We start from the raw sequence: 21,348 nt of genomic DNA, 5'->3' as shown, positions 1-21,348 counted from the left end.
CCTATATATGGCAATCATTTCACTGCATATATGTATGTCAAAACATCTTAAATATATGTAATTTTTATTTAAAAATAAAGATTCCATCTTTAATTTAGTGCTTTCATTAGTTATCGGGATGGCTTTGCATGGCTGTGCCATTGTCAGAACGAGTGAAATACTTCATCAGCTCAAGCGTGTGTTTTGCCAATTGAATGTAAGTTTCTCAAAGCAGCACAATGAAGTCATACTCATTATGTTACCAGGTGCCAGGCATGCTTTCAGAGCTTTGCATGCATTAATTAGTGTCATCATCTCAACCCTATGAAGTAGAAGCTATTAACAGGAAGCAGAGACAGTGAAGTTAAGTAACTTGCCCAAGATCTCATGGTAGGTGGCAAGGCTGGGAATCAGACTCAGCTGGTCTAGCTTCAAATAACTGTTCTTAATCAGCATGCGATTCTGCTTCTTGACTAGAGATGGCCAGTGTTCTCTCCTAGCTTTTTCTAATGCTTTAGCAGGGGCCACTCGTTCTGAATTTTCATCCTAGTCACCTTTTCTCCCTCGAGTTACAGAGTCCTCCTAAATGGGTTGTAATTTTTATTTGCCTTCTACAGTGAGACTTTGCTCTGCACCCACAAAAGCTATGCTGGGGATGGGGAGGGGTGGTCTCTTGGACTGTGGCAGTGAAAGAGGAGGGCACAGTTAGTTTTTTCTGATGGGTCAGTGGAAGATGAGTTGACAAACACTTATTCTCCACTGAGATGAAGAGAGAAGACCTTTTTACTATTACTTATAAGTTAGGGATGGGCAGTTCTCTATAACCAATTACATGGATTTGGAGAAATTCAGCCCCAAGTGTGGCCCCCCCGGGTCTTCTGGATCAGTAGAGTTAAGTTGCTTCTCCAAGGGCCACACATATCAAGTGAGTAGGTACAGTCCTCTCCAGAGTAACTCTCAAGCACCTGCTAGGCCCACTGGGCCAACATAAGGAGGTGTAATATCAGAGATTTTTGCCTCTGGCTTAGAAGAAAGGCCTTCTTGATTGTTTGGTGGTTCTTTAGAGAAGGATACAGAGAAGGGAGCACCAAACTTGGTCACTTTCTAGGAAACAGGAAGAGAAACTTTAGCCATAGGTGCTTTTTAGAAGTATCAGTAGTATGTCCAACTTGATTGTTAGCATTGTTCTAGACAGAGAGGGGAGATATAGAGAGACAGAGAGAAGGAGAAGGAGAAGGAGAAGGAGAAGAAAGATGAGGGGGCATAGGAAGAGAAGAAGGAAGAGACAGAGGAGGAGGAGAAGGAGGAGAAGATGAAGAAGAGAAGAGTGCGAGGACCAAGAAAACACATTCAGAAACTTTACTACTGGTGACACCACCTTAATTAGATATTTGGAAACATTGGCATATTACATATTTTCTCATGTGCATGTAAGTGGTGGCCTATGTCTTAAAAGCGTCACCTGAGAAAGCCCTCCAAATATGATGTTCGACCTGAAATGATAATTCAATTAAATAGACCTTTTCAATGTTGCCAGATAGGGTTGTTCCCATTTGAACTGGGTGCGTGGGTTGTTTCCACGAAGCTTGTGAATCATGTGTGAACACACTGGCCAGATATTTCTAGCCAGCCAAATAGCCAAAGGATTCATTTCCTATAAAGCCATTTGATCAGTGTCGAAACAATACATCCCAGGCTTGCTTGCGCTGATACTAACCCACTGTACTGTCGTATGGATGCCTAGAAACTTGGCCTAGAAACTCTTCCCAGCATGGATGGCACACCTCCTTCCTCTTCTGGGACACTTACCTTTTCTCCTGAATTTTAATCTCTTTCTCCCTTCCTCTCATTTGGAAAGGGCATTTTCTTTTAAAATGCCATTTATTATCAAAGCTTTCATTTTAAATCAAAACAGACAGAATTAGGATAAGCCTACTCAGGCCATGAGTAAGACACTTCTCTCCATTGTTTGAGAAATGGAAATTATGGGAATTAATAATAATAACAACATACAGTTATTAGCTTATAAAGAACTTAAAGATCTTATTGGTAGCATCCAATTGCTTTTAAAAGAAACCAGAGAGAGGAGTTGGGGGACGTTATTTGGGGTGTCATTTCCTAGGTACAGATGCAGAGGACTAGACACAGCGAGTAACATCAGGGATTATAAGGGAAACTAAAGACGTTAGATCAAAAAGATCTGGTGAGGATCCAGTGTCCAAGCACAGAGAAGTCAAGGGATGATCCTAAGAACTAGACCTGAAGGTCACTGTCTTGTGGTCCAGGGTTGTTTCCATCAGACCCAAGTTCACCACTGTCTACTACAGATGTGATGAAGAGTGAGAAGTAGAAGAGAGCACTGGATTCTCTTACTGACTGTGTAGTGATGGACCAGTCACCTTTCTCTCTGGGCTGTAGTTTCTCCATCTCTGATGTGAAAAAAGCTATTAGATGCCACCAAAATACTATTCTAATTTTCAAAGAGGTATTAGCACTCTCACGTTCATTGTGGCATTGTTCTCAATAGCCAAGAAAAGGAAAAAACCACCTCTGTTTATTGATGGATGAATGTGGATAAATGGATAAAAAAGAACCACACACACACACACACACACACACACACACAGAATATTATTCAGCCTTAAAAAAGGAAATCCTTTAATATGTGACAACATGGCTGAACTTTACACTAAGTGAAATAAGCCACTCACAGAAGGACAAATAATGCATGATTCCATTTATGTGAGCCATTTTAAATAATCAAAGTCTAAATAATCAAAGTCATAGAAGCAAACAATAGAACAGTGGTTGCCAGGAGCTTGGAGGAGGGGAAAAGGGGGAGTTACTAATCAACAAGTATAAAATTTCCGTTATGCAAGATAAATAAGTTCTAGGGATCTACTGTACAGCATTGCACCTATAGATAACAAAACCGTATTGTTCACTTAAAAATCTATTAAAAGAGTAGATCTCATGTTGTGTTCTTACCACAGTAAAATAAAATTTAAAATAAACTCACTTAGTCTGTGAATTTCTGGACAAATAGAAAGATCAGTGCTAATGACATGAAGATTCCTTTGATGGTTTCTCACTAGAAGTAGTGACAAGCAAGCTGGAGAAAGGTGCTTTGAATTGTTGAAAATAATCTGTTGCTACTGTGAATTGTTTCTGTTCTTGGAGACTGATTATATAATGTATCAGGTGCTATTTTGACTTTCCTAAGGAAATCAAAGTACTTAAAGTTCAGTCTTTTTATTGAAAGGCATTGAGTGAGTCTCTTCTCTATCCGTTGGTTTCTTTATCTTTTTTTGTATTTTAATTTTTATTTTCTATACAATTTTGAAAGGTTACTTTCCATTTACAGTTATTACAAAATACAGGTTTCTTTATCTTTTAAATGGGAATGTTAATAGTAGCTACTTCATGGTAGTGTTGTGAGGATTAAATGAGTTAGTAACGCTTAATGTATTTATTATTAATTAACCCCACTTTATAAACAGGTGGATGGGTATGTGGAGGAGGAACTCTCTACAAGTGTGGTCATATATCAAGCTAGTGTCAGAACCTAAAAGAAAGCCTTGAAAAGGCATCAAGTCAGCCAGATCTTTAAACCAAAATGCACTTGTCAATTAGAAAGCAGTGGCTTTTAGTTCAGCATACATTCTTCAGCTGAGGATTTTTGTTTAAATTTGAATTTTAGGTTCCCACACCTGGAGATGCTAATGTAGGAGGTCTGGGGTAGGGCCCCCAAATTTGAATTTTACAAGCTTTCCAGGGGATCTGGATGTAATTGGCTTCTAGAGAAATCCTGGCGGAAAGTAATGAAAGGGATTATCACTAACCCAACTCTTGGGGAAAAATTTTTAGGCTGCTTCTTCTAGCAGAAATTTCTGTTAGTAATTATTATCAATATTGATAATAATAACTAACATTTATTGAATACATGCTGTTTCCCAGATACTCCTGTAAGTTCTTTACACGCTTTATTTAATTCTCAGAATGATCTGGTCGTAGGTACTGCTAATAACCCTATTTCAAAGATGGGGAAAGTGAGGCCCAGGAAGGGTCAATAAACAGCTTGAGGTCTCACAGAGAGGAATCAGAGGTGGAATTTGAACTCAGACTCCAGAGAGCATGCTGTTTCCTGATTCATGGTTGTCTTTTGAGCTGTGATAAAATTATACTTTTAAAAGAATTTATTTATTTTTATTGAAGTATAGTTGGTTTACCATGTTGTGTTAGTTTCAGGTCCACAGCAAAGTGATTCAGTTATACATACATATATCAATATATCTATTTTTTTCAGATTCTTTTCCCTTATAGGTTATTATAAAATACTGAGTATAGTTCCCTGTGCTATACAGTAGGTCCTTGTTGGTTATCTCTTTTACATATAGTACTGTGTATATGTTAGTCCCAAATTCTTAATTTATCCCACCCCCGCTTCCCCTTCGTTAACCATAGTTTTTTTTTTTTTTTCTTAATTGAATCCCTCCTTTCCCTCTCCAATAGCCCCTTTTCTACTGCAGCTGTGGCCCTGAGTAAAAAACCGTTTAACTCTCTCCTGTGGCTGTATAGAATATTGATTTAGCTTCCTTATTACATTTTACTTTATTTATTTATTTTTTGTACAGTAGGTTCTTATTAGTTATCTATTTTGTACATATTGGTGTATACATGTCAATCCCAATCTCCCAATTCATCCTCCCCACCCTGATATCCCCCCTTGGTGTCCATACGCTTGTTCTCTACATCTGTGTCTCTATTTCTGCCTTGCAAACCAGTTCATCTGTACCATTTTTCTAGATTCCACATATATGCGTTAATATACAATATTTGTTTTTCTTTTTCTGACTTACTCCACTGTGTATGACAGTCTCTAGGTCCATCCACCTTTCTACAAAGGCCCCAATATCGTTCCTTTTTATGGCTGAGTAATATCCCATTGTATTTATGTACCACATCTTTTTTATCCATTCGCATGTTGATGGGCATTTAGGTCGCTTCCATGACTTGGCTATTGTAAATAGTGCTGCAATGAACATTGGGGTACAAGTGTCCTTTTGAATTATGGTTTTCTCTGGGTACATGCCCAGTAGTGGGATTGCTGGGTCATATGGTAATTCTATTTTTAGCTTTTTAAGGGACCTCCATACTGTTCTCCATAGTCGCTGTACCAAATTACATTTGCACCAACAGTGTAAGAGGGTTCCCTTTTCTCCACACCCTCTCCAGCATTTGTTGTTTGTAGACTTTCTGATGATGCCCATTCTAACCGGTGTGAGGTGATACCTCATTGCAGTTTTGATTTGCATTTCTCTAGTAATTAGTGATGTTGAGCAGCTTTTGATGTGCCTCTTGGCCATCTGTATGTCTTCTTTGGAGAAATCTCTGTTTAGGTCTTCTCTTCATTTCTTGATTGGGTTGTTTGTTTTTTTAATATTGAGCTGCATGAGCTCTTTATATATTTTGGAGATTAATCCTTTGCCCATTGATTCGTTTGCAAATATTTTCTCCCATTCTGAGGGTTGTCTTTTATTGACTTGTTTATAGTTTCCTTTGCTGTGCTAAAGGTTTTAAATTTCATTAGGTCCCATTTGTTTATTTTTGTTTTTATTTCCATTTCTCTAGGAGGTGGGTCAAAAAGGATCTTGCTGTGATTTATGTCATAGAGTATTCTGCCCATATTTTCCTCTAAGAGTTTGATAGTGTCTGGCCTTACATTTAGGTCTTTAATCCATTTTGAGTTTATTTCTGTGTATGATGTTAGGGAGTGTTCTAATTTCATTCTTTTACATGTAGCTGTCCAGTTTTCCCAGCACCACTTATTGAAGAGGCTGTCTTTTCTCCCTTGTATAGTCTTTCCTCCTTTATCAAAGATAAGGTCATCATATGTGCGTGGGTTTATCTCTGGGCTTTCTATCCTGTTCCATTGATCTATATTTCTGTTTTTGTGCCAGTACCATACTGTCTTGATTACTGTAGCTTTGTAGTATAGTCTGAAGTCCGGGAGCCTGATTTCTCCAGCTCCATTTTTCTTTCTCAATATTTCTTTTGCTATTCGGGGTCTTTTGTGTTTCCATACAAATTGTGAAATTTTTTATTCTAGTTCTGGGAAAAATGCCAGTGGTAGTTTGCTAGGGATTGCATCGAATCTGTAGATTGCTTTGGGCAGTAGAGTCATTTTCACAATGTTGATTCTTCCAATCCAAGAACATGGTATATCTCTCCATCTATTTGTATCATCTTTAATTTCTTTCATCAGTGTCTTATAATTTTCTGCATACCGGTCTTTTGTCTCCTTAGGTAGGTTTATTCCTAGATATTTTATTCTTATTGTTGCAGTGGTAAATGGGAGTGTTTTCTTAATTTCACTTTCAGATTTTTCATCATTAGTGTATAGGAATGCTAGAGATTTCTGTGCATTAATTTTGTATCCTGCTACTTTACCCAATTCATTGATTAGCTCTAGTAGTTTTCTGGTAGCATCTTTAGGATTCTTTATGTATAGTATCATGTCACCTGCAGTGACAGCTTTACTTCTTCTTTTCTGATTTGGATTCCTTTTATTTCTTTTTCTTCTCTGATTGCTGTGGCTAAAACTTCCAAAACTATGTTGAATAATAGTGGTGAGAGTGGGCAACCTTGTCTTGTTCCTGATCTTAGTGGAAATGGTTTCAGTTTTTCACCATTGAGGATGATGTTGGCTGTGGGTTTGTCATATATGGCCTTTATTATGTTGAGGAAAGTTTCTGCAAGGTTTTTTAATCATAAATGGGTGTTGAATTTTGTCAAAAGCTTTCTCTGCATCTATTGAGATGATCATATGGTTTTTCTCCTTCAATTTGTTAATATGGTGTATCACATTGATTTGCATATATTGAAGAATCCTTGCATTCCTGGGATAAACCCCACTTGATCATGGTGTATGATCCTTTAAATGTGCTGTTGGATTCTGTTTGCTAGTATTTTTTTGAGGATTTTTGCATCTATTTTCATCGGTGATATTGATCTGTAATTTTCTATTTTTGTAGTATCTTTGTCTGGTTTTGGTATCAGGGTGATGGTGGCCTCATAGAATGAGTTGGGGAGTGGTCCTTCCTCTGCAATTTTTGGGAAGAGTTTGAGAAGGATGGGTGTTAGCTCTTCTCTAAATGTTTGATAGAATTCACCTGTGAAGCCATCTGGTCCTGGACTTTTGCTTGTTGGAAGATTTTTAATCACAGTTTCAATTTCATTACTTGTGATTGGTCTGTTCATATTTTCTATTTCTTCCTGGTTCAGTCTCGGAAGGTTATACCTTTCTAAGAATTTGTCCGTTTCTTCCAGATTGTCTATTTTATTGGCATAGAGTTGCTTGTAGGAGTCTCTTAGGATGTTTTGTATTTCTGCAGCGTCTGCTGTAACTTCTCCTTTTTCATTTCTAATTTTATTGATTTGAGTCCTCTCCCTCTTTTTCTTGATGACTCTGGCTAAAGGTGTATCAATTTTATCTTCTCAAAGAAGCACCTTTTAGTTTTATTGATCTTTGCTATTGTTGTCTTTGTTTCTATTTCATTTATTTCTACTCTGATCTTTATGGTTTCTTTCCATCTACTAACTTTGGGTTTTGTTCATTCTTCTTTCTCTAGTTCCTTTAGGTGTAAGGTTAGATTGTTTATTTGAGATTTTTCTTGTTTCTTGAGGTAGGATTGTGCTGTTATAACCTTCCCTCTTAGAACTGCTTTTGCTGCATCCCATAGGTTTTGGATCATCGTGTTTTCATTGTAATTTGTCTCTAGGTATATTTTGATTTCCTCTTTGATTTCTTCAGTGATCTGTTGGTTATTTAGTAACATATTGTTTAGCCTCCATGTGTTTGTGTTTTTTACGTTTTTTTCCCCGTAATTTCTAATCTTATAACATTGTGGTCAGAAAACATGCTTAATATGATTTCAATTTTCTTAAATTTACCGAGGCTTGATTTTTGTCCCAAGATGTGATCTATCCTGGAGAATGTTCCTTGTACACTTGAGAAGAAAGTGTAAACTGCTGTTTTTAGGTTGAATGTCCTATAGGTATCAATTAATTCTATCTGGTCTCTTGTGTCATTTAAAGCTGTGTTTCCTTATTACTTTTCTGTCTGGTTGATCTGTCCATTGGTATAAGTGAGGTGTCAAAGTCTCCCACTATTATTGTGTTACTGACAATTTCCTCTTTTATGGCTGTTAGCATTTACCTTTTTTATTGAGGTGCTCCTATGTTGGGTGCATATATATTTATAATTGTTATATCTTCTTTTTGGATTGATCTCTTGATCATTATGTAGTGTCCTTCCTTGTCTCTTGCAACATTCTTTATTTTAAAGTCTATTTTATCTGATATGAGTATTGCTACTCCTGCTTTCTTCTGATTTCCATTTGCATGGAATATCTTTTTCCATCCCCTCACTTTCAGTCTGTAAGTGTCCCTAGGTCTGAAGTGGGTCTCTTGTAGACAGCATATATATGGGTCTTCTTTTTGTATCCATTCAGCGAGCCTGTGTCTTTTGGTTGGAGCATTTAATCCATTCCCATTTAAGGTAATTATCAATATGTATGTTCCTATTACCATTTTCTTAATTGTTATGGGGTTTTTTTTTTGTAGTTCCTTTTCTTCTCTTGCTTTTCCCACTTAGAGAAGTTCCTTTAGCATTTGTTGGAGAGCTGGTTTGGTGGTGCTGAATTCTCTTAGCTTTTGCTTGTCTGCAAAGCTTTTGATTTCTCTGTCGAATCTGAATGAGATCCTTCCCGGGTAGAGTAATCTTGGCTGTAGGTTCTTCCCTTTCATCTCTTTAAGTATATTCTGCCACCCCCTTCTGGCTCGTAGAGTTTCTGCTGAGAAATCAGCTGTTAACCTTATGGGAGTTCCCTTGTATGTTATTTGTCGTTTTTCCCTTGTTGCTTTTAATAATTTTTCTTTGTCTTTAATTTTTGTCAGTTTGATTACTATGTGTCTCGGCATGTTTCTCCTTGGGTTTATCCTGCCTGGGACTCTCTGCACTTCCTGGACTTGGGTGGCTATTTCTTTTCCCATGTTACAGAAGTTTTTGACTATAATCTCTTCAAATATTTTCTCGGGTCCTTTCTCTCTCTCTTCTCCTTCTGGGACCCCTTTAATGCAAATGTTGGTGCGTTTAATGTTGTCCCAGAGGTCTCTTAGGCTGTCTTCATTTCTTTTCATTCTTTTTTCTTTATTCTGTTACACAGCAGTGAATTCCACCATTCTGTCTTCCACGTCACTTCTCTGTTCTTCTGTCTCAGTTATTCTGCTATTGATTCCTTCTAGTGTATTTTTCATTTCAGTTATTGTATTGTTCATCTCTGTTTGTTTGTTCTTTAATTCTTCTAGGTCTTCGTTAAACATTTCTTGCGTCTTCTTGATCTTTGCCTCCATTCTTTTTCCGAGGTCCTGGATCATCTTCACTATCATTATTCTGAATTCTTTTTCAGGAAGGTTGCCTATCTCCACTTCATTTGGTTGTTTTTCTGGGGTTTTACCTCGTTCCTTCATCTGGTACATAGTCCTCTGCCTTTTCATTTTGTCTATCTTTCTGCGAATGTGGTTTTCATTCACAGGCTGCAGGATTTTAGTTCTTTTTGCTTCTGCTGTCTGCTCTCTGATAGAAGATAGAGATAGAATGAGGCTATCTAAGAGGCTTGTACAAGCTTCCTGATGGGAGGGACTGGTGGTGGGTAGAGCTGGGTGTTGCTCTGGTTGGCAGAGCTCAGTAAAACTTTAATCCTCTTGTCTGATGATGGGTGGGGCTGAGTTCCCTCCCTGTTGGTTGTTTGGCCTCAGGCGACCCAGCACTGGAGCCCGCAAGCCCTTTGGTGGGGCTAATGGTGGACTCCAGGAAGGCTCACACCAAGGAGTACTTCCCAGAACTTCTGCTGCCAGTGTCTTTGTCCCTGCAGTGAACCACAGCTGCCCCCTGCTTCTGCAGGAGACCCTCCAACACTAGCAGATAGGTCTGTTTCAGTCTCCTATGGGGTCACTGCTCCTTCCCCTGGGTCCCGATGAGCACACTACTTTGTTTGTGCCTTCCAAGAGTGGAGTCTCTGTTTCCCCCAGACCTGTCAAAGTTCTGCAATCAAATCCCACTAGCCTTCAAAGTCTGATTTTCTGGGAATTCCTCTTCCCGTTTCTGGACCCCCAGGTTGGGAAGCCTGACGTGAGGCTCAGAACCTTCACTCCAGTGGGTGGAATTCTGTAGTATAATTGTTCTCCATTTTGTGAGTCACCCACCCAGTGGTTGTGGGATTTGATTTTATTGTGATTGTGCCCCTCCTACCATCTCATTGTGACTTCTCCTTTGTCTTTGGATGTGGGGTATTTTTTTGGTGAGTTCCAGTGTCTTCCTGTTGATGATTGTTTAGCAGTTAGCTGTGATTCTGGTGCTCTTGCAAAAGGGAGTCCAGACTCCGTATTAGCTTTAAAAGGTTTGACCACTCATGTACAACTTCCAGTAGATGGTTTTATCTTCCCTTATATAGAGAAGACACTTAAGAAATCTATTAACTCTTGAGTGGTTAAACCCCTTCTTACCATGCAGTTTATAATAACTTATTTTGATCGTGGAAGGCATGTGGGATACTTTGCTCTGAGCAGATGGAAGATGTCCTATTTCTGGGAAAAGTTGACAATGGCATTGCCATATCAGCCTGAGGTTTGCCTGAGTCCAGCGAGGCTCCTAAACCCTGAATCTTGTTGGAATCAAACCTCAGAGCAGACCGAGCAGCTCTGACCCGTCCCCAGTTGATTTCCCAGTTAATGTTGATGGCGTGTATGGGGTCTACTGGGGACCATCTCTGAACCAGACACAAAGGAAGAAGGTATGGAAGGAAATGACATATGCCTAGTTTTCAGCATAGGGAATAAAAACTCCCTTCTGCATGGCATTTTACAGCTTATAAGACCCTTTCACCATCATTATCCCATTTAATCCTTCCAGCCATTCAGCAGGCAGGGCCCAAGTTGTTATGTCCCTTTTATTCAAGGGCATAGAAACACACAAGCTGGGATGAGACTCTGTCCTGGGGTTTCTGAGTCCAAGCCGTACGCTCTTTCCACGTTTTGATCCTTCAGTCTGAGACAGTATGCAAGTAAGTGCTGACCAGGGGTAATCTGAGCATTCAGAGAAAAGAGAGATTATTGATAGAAAAGAGATCCCTCTGGGACTTCTGCATTCCATTTGCTTAGTGTAAGTTGCTACTTGTCTGGTGGAGGTGGATGGCTAAACTGTGAGCTAAACAATGCTTTTGTCTTTGATGTGGGCATCAGTCATCAACTGATATCTGATACATATGCCAAGACTTCAAAAATGCTTTCTTGAGTAGAATTCTGGGCTTGATCACAGGAAATATTGTTCTATTCTTTTTACCCCCCAAAGCCAAACACTGTTAAAACTCCAAAATCATGACTGGAGAACTAAATTCATGGAGAAAGAATTTTAACATGAGATAATAATGACATAATTAGGTCTAGAGCTTATATAAAAATAACATTTGTATAGTACTTTTCAGCATACAGAGCAGCATTACATAAAAATTTCATTTGATCTTCACAACAACCCTGTGAATTAAGCATGATCCTCATTTAACAAACAAGGAAATTAAATTTGATGAAGCCTAAATGTTTTGTCCAGTGTCACAGTTAGGAAGTGGCAAGTATAGAACTTCAGGACTTTTGACTTCACATTCTGTGTTTGACTAGGAATTATTTACTAAAACTCTGGAAATGTCAAATAATTTTTGTAGAGACTGACTTAAACACTCTTGACCCTACTGTAAGAAGCTTTGATAAAGGCTGGTTCCTAAGTGGTGCTTTCTCAAACTGGGACTGCCTTGTGCTAGCAAGCAGCAATTATTCATGATTACTTTTCTGCAGAGTTTGTTGCTATTAAGTCCATTTCTCTCTGATGGATAGATTGAAGTAAGCATCTAAGTTATTTTTTCATGGTACCTGTCACAGGGACATAGAGGAGCAGAGTAATGTCTTGAGAGTTCCAGCTACATGTTCCTTGTCAAACAATCAGAACCAAATCCCATTCCCTAAAGAATAGAAAGAGAAATAGCAAACATTTAATGAGAGGATCCATGCTATTTCTTCAAAATGCTCTAGATTCACTCCCCACAGCGATTCCTGATTCTCGATGAAAATATTTGGAGAGCCTGATGGTTCACAGAATTTTGGAGAATGTGGACATCTTTAAAAATATCTTGGGGCGGGTGAAGTGTGTACGTGTGGATAAACAGTAATTGAGACAGCAGAGGTGAATAGGATTCAGACTCATGACTATTCAAGGAAACTAAGTATTAAAGATATTTTTCTCTGTTCATGCTGTTACCATATAAGCTTCTTTCTATATCCAAAGAAGGGGTTTAGAAGGGAAGGTTGTAGATTTTCACCTTCACGTGTCATGGCCCAAACCAATTCTTGAACTTGTCTGACTGGCTCTAAAGAGGAATGTAAGTAAACAAGGCCTGAATGAACACAAGAGAAACCTGCCCATCACCTGTGGAGTCAAGTAATGTAGGTCACCTTCTCTTGCACCTATAAATCAGTGCCTGACCCTCAGATAAATGGGAAATGTGCTTCTAGAGAAATGTCATTTATTATCATGTTGGTGGCAGTGACTTAGGGAAGGAGCAGAATAAAAGATATTCTATCTAGCGATGGGGACCCAATGTAGTAGCAAGAAAATAAGTACCTTAAGGAACTGGGGAGTTCTTAAACCTCTCTGGCAGGAGCAAGTATTGGCCTCTCTTTCATGAATGAGGGTTATTTTTATCACCTTGGGATGTGAGACTTTGGCAGTTCTGGTGATGAAGCAAGGCTGCACGTGCTCATGAGAAGAAATGACTCTCCCATCCTTAATCTCCTCGGTGATGGTGCAGATTTTAACCAGAATTCTCAGCAGGGTTTTGCAGGCACCGTGGGACTCGTGTATCCCACAGGGGGTGAGGATGATGTGTGAACTAGGGCTCTGGCCTTACTGGATATGCAAGTGGAAGGCTCACATTTGGTGGCACATGGGTGACAGGGAAGCCTAGGAAAAAACAAAATTTTACCTGTGGTTGAAAGAAGGCAACGGTGGCTATGGAGAAATGGCAGTGGTTAAGTTTTCAACATTTGTCACTCAAAACAGGTACTTACCAATGCTTGATTATTCATTTTGTACTGTCATTAGTTGAAGAAAAGGAATCAGACCAGACCCATGGGAAAGCAGCATCCCAGGTTTAGAAGTGCTAGATTATGTAAGCTGCCATTACAGCCAATGCCAGAGCATTGGATGAACACTCCAATAGTCCAAGACTGGGGTGGAGCCCAGCTCTGTCATTGCCAGCTGGTGACCTCAGATAAGTCAGCTAACCCTCTTGAGCTTTAGTTTTTCATCTGCAGAATGGATATAGTGGGAACCTAACAGTGATAAGGGACAAGTCGAAGAGCTTACTATCTGAGGAAAGCAAGTTAATCTGGTATTTTTCTTAACCAGAGAGATAGTCACAGTACTTTTGGTGGCCTGGTCCCCATCTATGGAAGAGTCCTCAACGCATCATCCAGAAGCTCTAAGGTGCCTTCTGGGTGTCTATAAATGAATAATCTTTAGAGAACTGGAATTAGGAGGAGTTAAAAGTAAGAACCCTTTTTAGAAAGCATCATGTTTCTTTGATGATTCAAGGCACTTTGGTATATTTGGTATATTGGAGCTCCTCAGGGTGATTGCATAGGTTGACATTGTGCTAGAACAATGTGGACATGCCAGTTAAAAGATTTCTGTGAATGGCGTTCACTGATTGTTTTGGGGATGGATGTCCCCTTAGCAATTGTAACTAGGTCTGCATTTGGGGTGTTAGTTTGGACTGAGTTGATTCAAAGAGCTCATGCTCCATGTCATTTCCTTATGAGTTGGTTAGCTTCTTATTTAAAAACTTACAACTTCTATAAAAAATGCTGATGCACACCTAGGTACATGCTGTTGTTGGCCATCAAAGACAAGTGGCTGGACAGGGCTGGGGTTTCAGCCTGAGCAGAACGTTCCTCCAAAGGAGGAAGCAGGGTTGTCCTGTTTGATCTTGTGAAAGTCAGACGTTCATCTTAGTAGGGGGAAATCTGTAAATTGCCAGGAATGTTCATCTTTGAGGAAACCATTTTTTTCCCCTAGTAATTTTTAAAACTCTAAGAAGTTAGCCAACCTGTAAGGAGTCAATCTGGAACACTGGCTCTTCAAAACGACTCAGTTCAGCTAACCCTTCAAATTTGGACTAGGCTACAATTGTAGGTCTCCAAATGGCACAGCTTGAGAGAGTGGATTGACTCTCCCGGCCAAAGCTCTCCATCACTGGCAAGAAGACCAAGGCACTTGTCCCCCATTGCCAGTGGCAGTACATACATGTGTGTGTTTGAGCCTCTTTCTTGCAGAAACTGGTTTTATTTTCATACTTGCCATCTGAGCTCTCCAGAAGGCTGCGGTATGTGGTAATCTCACGCTCTAGCCGGGACTTGACGTCCAGCAGAATCTCATATTCTTGGTTTTGTCTTTCCAGAGTCCCCCAGATCTCTGCCAGCTGAGCCACTAGGTTATCGATCAGACACTGGATCTGGGCCCGGAAGGCTGTGTAGCGGGCCTCTGTCTCTGCCAGGGCACATTCCTGGGACTATCTCTACCATGGAGGAGGAAAGGAGGATTTATACTGATGAATCCTTTAAACCCAAGTCATTTGTGATCAGTGTCATTTTAAACAATGGTTTCTTGATGACAGGTACTAATGAATCTCCAAGGCTTCTTGACTTCTTATTACTTCCTAACCAAATATATCCAAAAATAAAATTATCAACTATGCTAAAGCTTGCTTTCCTTTATCTTCTTTTCTGGGGCTTCTCTTTAAATATTTACTTATCTTCTCCCTCCTTAATCACCAGACAATCTCCTACCACACTCTCCTACCTAGAACAGAAAAAAAATTCCAAGTTATTTCACACCCAGGCATTAAAAACGCATTACCACAGCACCTCTTTCTATGAGGGTTTCTACCTAAAAAGGAAGTGAGCAGCATTTAGCCATAAACAATTTCTTTATATGTAAAATATGAGAGTTGAAACTTTGATAATTAAATTTCTTTCCTGATCTATCATTCTGTAAGCCTATGGATAATGGAATTTTAGTTTTCAATAACCCACTACTTGCATGATTATTCCAATTTGTATAGATGAGAAAACTGCGGTTCAAGAGGTTAAATGAGTTGATTAGCTGGTGACAAAACCAGCTTTGGGGCAAGGTCTTCTTAATACCCTTCATATCAGAGCATTTAAATAAGTTCCTACTTCAGAGAGGCCGTGCGTAGAATGAGGAAAAAGTGGTTCCAGCTTTGGAACCTGTATTCTGGCTCAGACTCTCACTTCTTTTGTGACTTTTGACAAGTTACTTAATGCCTCAGGAGCTTGTGTCTTCATCTACAAAATAAGTGAAATGAAACTTATCTTGGATTTGTCTTGGTAAAATCACCAAGATTTTACCAGATGAGCTTTCTGAGCCTCATCTGTAAAACTGGCTTAATAATTATGCCACCTCCTTCATAAGATTATTTTATAAATTTGATAGTTTGTAAAAATGTTTTGCATGCAATAAAGTGCTCTCTTAGTGTTTCCCAAAGCGTACTCCATGGATTATCATTGCCATGAAATGCTCTTTAAAAAAAGGAGTCCACAGTCAAATGAGTTCTAAAATGCTGAATACCAGATATCCCCTTCTTGGAGAGTCATGGTGAACATCCGCTTATTAAAGGCCTGAAGGAAGGTACCTTGTTTAATCTTTGTTTAATCCAGCATTTCCCAGGCTTATTTGACCTCAAAGTCCTTTTTTGGCCACAGACCCTTTAACAAACAGAAGAACTGCCGTTCTGAAGGACACACTCTGGGAAACACTACACCACACAGGTGTCAGGGACTACTGCCATCACTGCTGTGCTAGGTTTGGTCAGTGTTTCAGGTACCATTCGGTGCTGGGCCTGCAGTTCAATCTGTAGAGTGTTCATGGTGCATCTCAGTTCAATGATCTCCTTCTGGAAGCACTGCTGCTGTTGAGTGCTGGTCTCCACCTCTTGGTTCAGCTCCTCCATCTGAAACATAGTCAAAGGACATGAATATCATGAAGGAAAACTTGACTGTGATTCAAGAGCCCCTGGAAATACAATGTCAACTCTTTGTTTTTGACTTATCTACCCTCCCCACCTGTGCGTTGAACCACTGTTCTACATCTCTGTGGTTTTTCTCCGTGATGGACTCATATTGACGTCTCATTTCTTGTAGAAGCTGGTTTAGGTCAACAGAAGGGGCAACGGTCACTTCAATGTTGAGTCTGTCCCCAAGCTGGCTCTGTAAGGAATTGATTTCCTATGGAAAGAAAAAGAATGTGAAGTCACTTGGTGAACAGATGACTCCCTTGTGTTCTTGTTTCAGTCTAACAGCGATAATTTAGCTTCACTGCATCTGAAATTGAGCCCACAATAAAGGAATATGTGATTTATAGGCACTATGAAGATGCTATAAAATGACTTAAGGCTATTTCACATATGACTGTGTGTTCAGATATGTTCAACATTGAAAAGAATTGACCAGCAAGATCAGGATTTTAAAGAATTTAGATCATTTCCAGGGGTCATGGGTGAAGTGGCATAGGGGTGGAATTTATAATGAGAGACCATAGTCTCCATGATGCTAATATGTGCTTATGCCAATATCGACTTATACCAATAGTGGCGGAAGTCTGTGCAGAGATGCCTACAAAAAGATGGGAAACATGTGCTCACAGGAAATTGGGTTGCTTCCTTATCCTGGAAAAGCTGGAGAAGACAGTGGAGGCTTCAGTTACTGTGTTGTGGGCAATGGATTTGAAAGACATTGAACCAATGGTAGTAGCAGTAGGTATAATCAGGTATAACAGTAGTGTCTAGTTGAACTCAAACTGTCAAATTCAACTCAAAGAAATTGATGCTATTTTTAGAGGCTCAGCTTGTAAGGACTCCGTTGGTCTTTCTCTAACCTCTTCTTGGTTCTTTCTGAGGCAAAGGGGCTCCTCCTTCAGAGACTGGACTTGTGCCTCCAGGTCAGCCTTGCCCAGGGTCAGTGCATTCAGAATCTGCTGTAGGTCACTGGCATCTGTCTCCACTAGCTGGTGTAGGGACACCTTGACTTTGTACCTGTAAAAATGGTACATGAAAAGAAAAGCATTAAAATGTAGGTGGTGTAAATCCGGCCAAGCAGAACTTTCTTCTGCATTTTCCTCTGGGCTTTTCATTTCCTATATTTCTATTGTAGGTTTTCTTCTGTTTCGAGGTGAAACCCTTTGAAAAACATCACTACTTAATTAGGCTTTCTAAATTAGTTTGAGTGATGCTACCTTGTTATTTGAGATGAAAGAGTTTATCCTCCTTCCCCTGCCCCTACAGGCAGTGCAGTGGAAGTGGAAAGAGCAAGAAATTAAGATTTAGCAAGCCTGTGTCCAAGTTTTGGCTCTGTCTTGTACTAACTGCATGTCTTTGGATAAATAGCTGGATCTTGTTAAACCTCAGTTTTCTCACCTTAAATGGGCTAGTAATATATTAGCTCTACCTATTTTATTGACTATTGTGCAGGTAATCAGATGGGTTCATATGTTAGAAACTACAGATACTGTATAAATGTGAGTGGCTATGAATCTTAATCATTTATATCGAATTTGAAGGTCTTCTCTGGGCTGGTGCTGACATAGTATGGGCAGGAGGGTTAGCAGACCCAGACACGATCTTACTGGGTATGTGTAGCATCAGATGCAGGGTGAATTCTATCATGAACCACAGAGCTGGGTGGGCTTACTTTGCTCTCAAGTCATCAGCAGCCAGTTTGGTGTTGTCGATTTGTGAGACCAGTCTGGAATTCTCAGCCTTGGTACACAAGATCTAGAATTAAGAAGCTGTACACACAAATGAGACAAACACCAAGATCTCCTTCTTTAAAAGTGTCCAAGGGACTTGTGTGTGTTTCAATTAACAGGGAGAGGCTAGTTAGGCTTTTTATAGCTACGCTTAGGATGCTTGGGAAACTTTGGAACTTTTTGTTATTTTCCTAAAAGATCAGCAAAAATTACTTCAATAAAAACTTCTATAGATGTTTTACTGTTAAAATATAAAGTTCATCCTAAATTTGCATAACATACCACGGTCCACTAGAATGTAAACGCTATGAGGGTAAGACTTTTTTGTTCATCAGTATGTTCCCAAAACCTAGAATAATGTCTGGTGCGTTGTTGTTGGTGCTCAGTAAATATTTTTTGAAAAAATATAACAGAATAAATCCAGCATGTGTAGCAGCAGCGTATCACTCTGATTAGGAAACTTAGGTTTGGTGTGGGAAGAAACTATTTAAACAATTTAGAGATGACGTAATGAACATAAAAGGGGAAAAGAGTGGTGATGGTTGAAAAAAATGGATAAAAGTTAAACTGTTTAGGAACTTATTAAAACAAAATTCTTTTCCTTAGATCCCTGTTTTCTTATTTTTGTTAAAGAAATGGCAGCAGTTGTTAATACATTTTGGTCCTGTGTTATCTGGTTTAAATGGCAGAGTGTATTTCTGGAAAATGAAAAACTATAAAACTCTAAATATTGCCTCAAGATGACAATTTCATTCAAGAGATTTTCTTATTCTACAAAATATTGTTCAGCATAAAAGGAACTAAGATATTACAGTTTAACAAATGACTATTGCTTGGAGGACATCAATTCACAACGTGATTATACACATTGCTGAGAATCTTACTTTCTGCTAGAGCTCCTCAATGGTAACATAGTAGGACAGGTAGTCAGGACATATGACCCGGAGCTTCTTTGTTACACTCTTCCTGGATTTTACGTTTTGCCACTGCAGTGTGGCATTCTCTCGTTCCAACATTCGTACCTTTTCCAGGTAGTTAGCAAGGCGGTCACTCAAGATTTGCATGGTCTCTTTCTCATTACTGTTGGTGCCATCACCACACCAGCCACAATCATCCAGAGAGGAACAAGCATTGACATTGCTTATTAAGCAGAGGGGTGTGAGACAAAAGCAAGGAGTGGATTGGCAGCCCTGGGACTGGGGAGCTCTCAGAACATGGCCAGGTGGTTGACAGCTGTTGGCTTCAAGACCACAATGCTGGCAGCTGGTGTTAGAAAAGATGGTTCTTAAATTTGCAATTCTAGAACAGCTTTGGCATGGCGTTGAAGAAGACATAGTTGTTTTACAGCGCTTGGTATCCATAGTGTGTGCCCAGCTTTGGTTTATTTCAAAGTCTAGGTCTTTGGTATCCAAAGCTCAAGACAACCATGACTGAGTCTAAATTCCAAGCCTCTTGGCATTTTCCTGTTTGAAGTGCTTATATAGGCTTTGCTCTAGGTGCGGTCACAGCAGGCAGGAAGTTTTCCTTTCTAATGTTTATATAAAATCCCATAGGAACATCTTATTAGTCTGTTTTTTACTTGCCTGAGAAGAGTTACTTGTCTCATAAAAATGTGCACTTAGGCTATTACTGAGTTATTACCCATCACAACTACTACTTGTCATTGGGTTCAGAGCTTCACCTTATGTCTTCAAAACGACCTGTCATCATGGTTCTAACAGCATCCATTATTAAGCAAGTGTGAGTATATTAAGTTCATTAAGTCCTTGTTGACCTCTTCCTCTGGCATTGAGCTTGACCAGGAATGAGTCCATCCTTCTTTTCCTTTCTTCTCTAAAAAAGGGAAACTATTGATATCTAATAATTGTTGGTGAACTTAGAAATCAATATATTATTTTGGTCTGTCCAACTGATTTTCCCATTTTCGTTGTTTGGACATTGTATGGATTAAAATGTTGGTCTTAAACAAGACTCTTTTTAAAGGTAATTGCTGGGTTTCTGTTTTAGCTTTCCAGGTAGGGTTTGATTGCTAACAAGAAATTCTTTGGAAAAGAGGCTGGTTACCTTTTGATTTTCTGTAACTCACATTCTATGATATTTTTAGTACTCAGTGTTTGCTTGTCATACTACATTAGCTAAAAATTGTTGTGGTGTTGGTTTACATTTGCTGTTTAAACATGATCTGCTGAAAGGTAAGTGTGTTCTTTCTTAGTAATACTTAGCATTGTTCTTAAGGAAGCTCTTTGTTCCTGATCCTTTTTGGAGGCCCTAGGGGAGAATCATTTCCTTGCCTTTTCCAGCTTCTAGAGGCTGCCCACATTCCTTGGTCTATGGCTCCCCTCCATCTGCAAAGCCAGCAATGGCCAGTCAAGTCTTCCTCACATCACATCACTCTGACACTGACTCTTCTGCTTCCCTCTTCCACATTTCAGAAAGAACCCTTGAGATTATATTATTCCCACTCATATCATCTAGGATAATCTTCCTATTTTAAGGTCAGCTGACTAGTAACCTTACTTTTCCTTTGTCATGTAGACTAACATATTCAAAGGTTCTGAGATTAGGACATGAACATCTTTGGGGGCCCATTATTCTGCATAACACACAATGGAAGGAAAAAACACAATTTACAATAGCACCAACAAATATAAAATATGCAGGAATAAATTTAGTTAGAAAGATACAAGATCTACAAGAATAAAATGTTAAAATACACTGAAGAACAGAAAACTAGAATAAATGGAAAGATACATTATGTTCTTGGACTGAAATACTGTAGTCATCATTAAAAAATAATCAATTATATCTACATTAATTTCACTTAGATCTCAATAAACTTGAGATTGTCTCATTAAGTGACTTTTTCAACTAGACAAGATAATTCTGAAGTTTTATGAGAAAAATAAAACCAATTAGAATGGCCAGGAAAATTCTAAGAAAGAAAAGCTACAGAAAGACCAGTACTTCCAGGTATTAATAATAAAATGTATTTTAAACCTCAATAATTAAAATGTAGTATTGATGCATGAATATTCAGACTGACCAATAAAATAGACTAAGAAGTCTAGAAATAGATTCCCAAAGAGATTGAGATTTAGTATATAATAAATGTGACATTTAAATCAATGGGGAAAAGACAGACTATCATATACAGTTTGGGGACAGTTCTGTATCACTCAGGATTGGGGAAGGGGAAGGAATGTTCAATTCTGTATCACTCAGGGTTGGGGTAAGGGCAAGAGATGTTGGAATTATACCTAATGCCTTATAGTAGCACAAATTTACAAAAATTCAAATATGAAAAAATAATATCATAAATGTACTAAAAGAAAACATAGGAAAATCCTTTTATAAATTTGCAGTCAGAAGGCCTTTCTAATAATGACTCATAATTAAGAAACCATATAAAGCTTATAAATTTAACATCAAATAACTTG

The 21,348-nt window shown here is 38.9% G+C and overlaps 1 protein-coding gene across 1 annotated transcript in view; it reads right to left on the bottom strand.

Annotated features, from left to right (window-relative positions):
• Positions 1 to 936: 936 nt before the first annotated feature.
• LOC103000733 (keratin, type I cytoskeletal 40) overlaps positions 937 to 21,348 on the bottom strand; it is a 31,966-nt gene continuing 11,554 nt past the window's right edge. Inside the window, 7 exon segments of the mRNA XM_057535181.1 lie at positions 937 to 1,083; positions 10,653 to 10,808; positions 12,710 to 12,966; positions 12,969 to 13,048; positions 14,443 to 14,663; positions 15,993 to 16,118; positions 16,231 to 16,392. Of these exon segments, the coding sequence (XP_057391164.1) occupies positions 937 to 1,083; positions 10,653 to 10,808; positions 12,710 to 12,966; positions 12,969 to 13,048; positions 14,443 to 14,663; positions 15,993 to 16,118; positions 16,231 to 16,392 (1,149 nt within the window).

This window comes from Balaenoptera acutorostrata, chromosome 20 (genome assembly GCF_949987535.1).
Source record: "Balaenoptera acutorostrata chromosome 20, mBalAcu1.1, whole genome shotgun sequence".
NCBI lineage: Eukaryota > Metazoa > Chordata > Mammalia > Artiodactyla > Balaenopteridae > Balaenoptera > Balaenoptera acutorostrata.
This window is presented reverse-complemented; position numbering and strand designations above follow the sequence as displayed.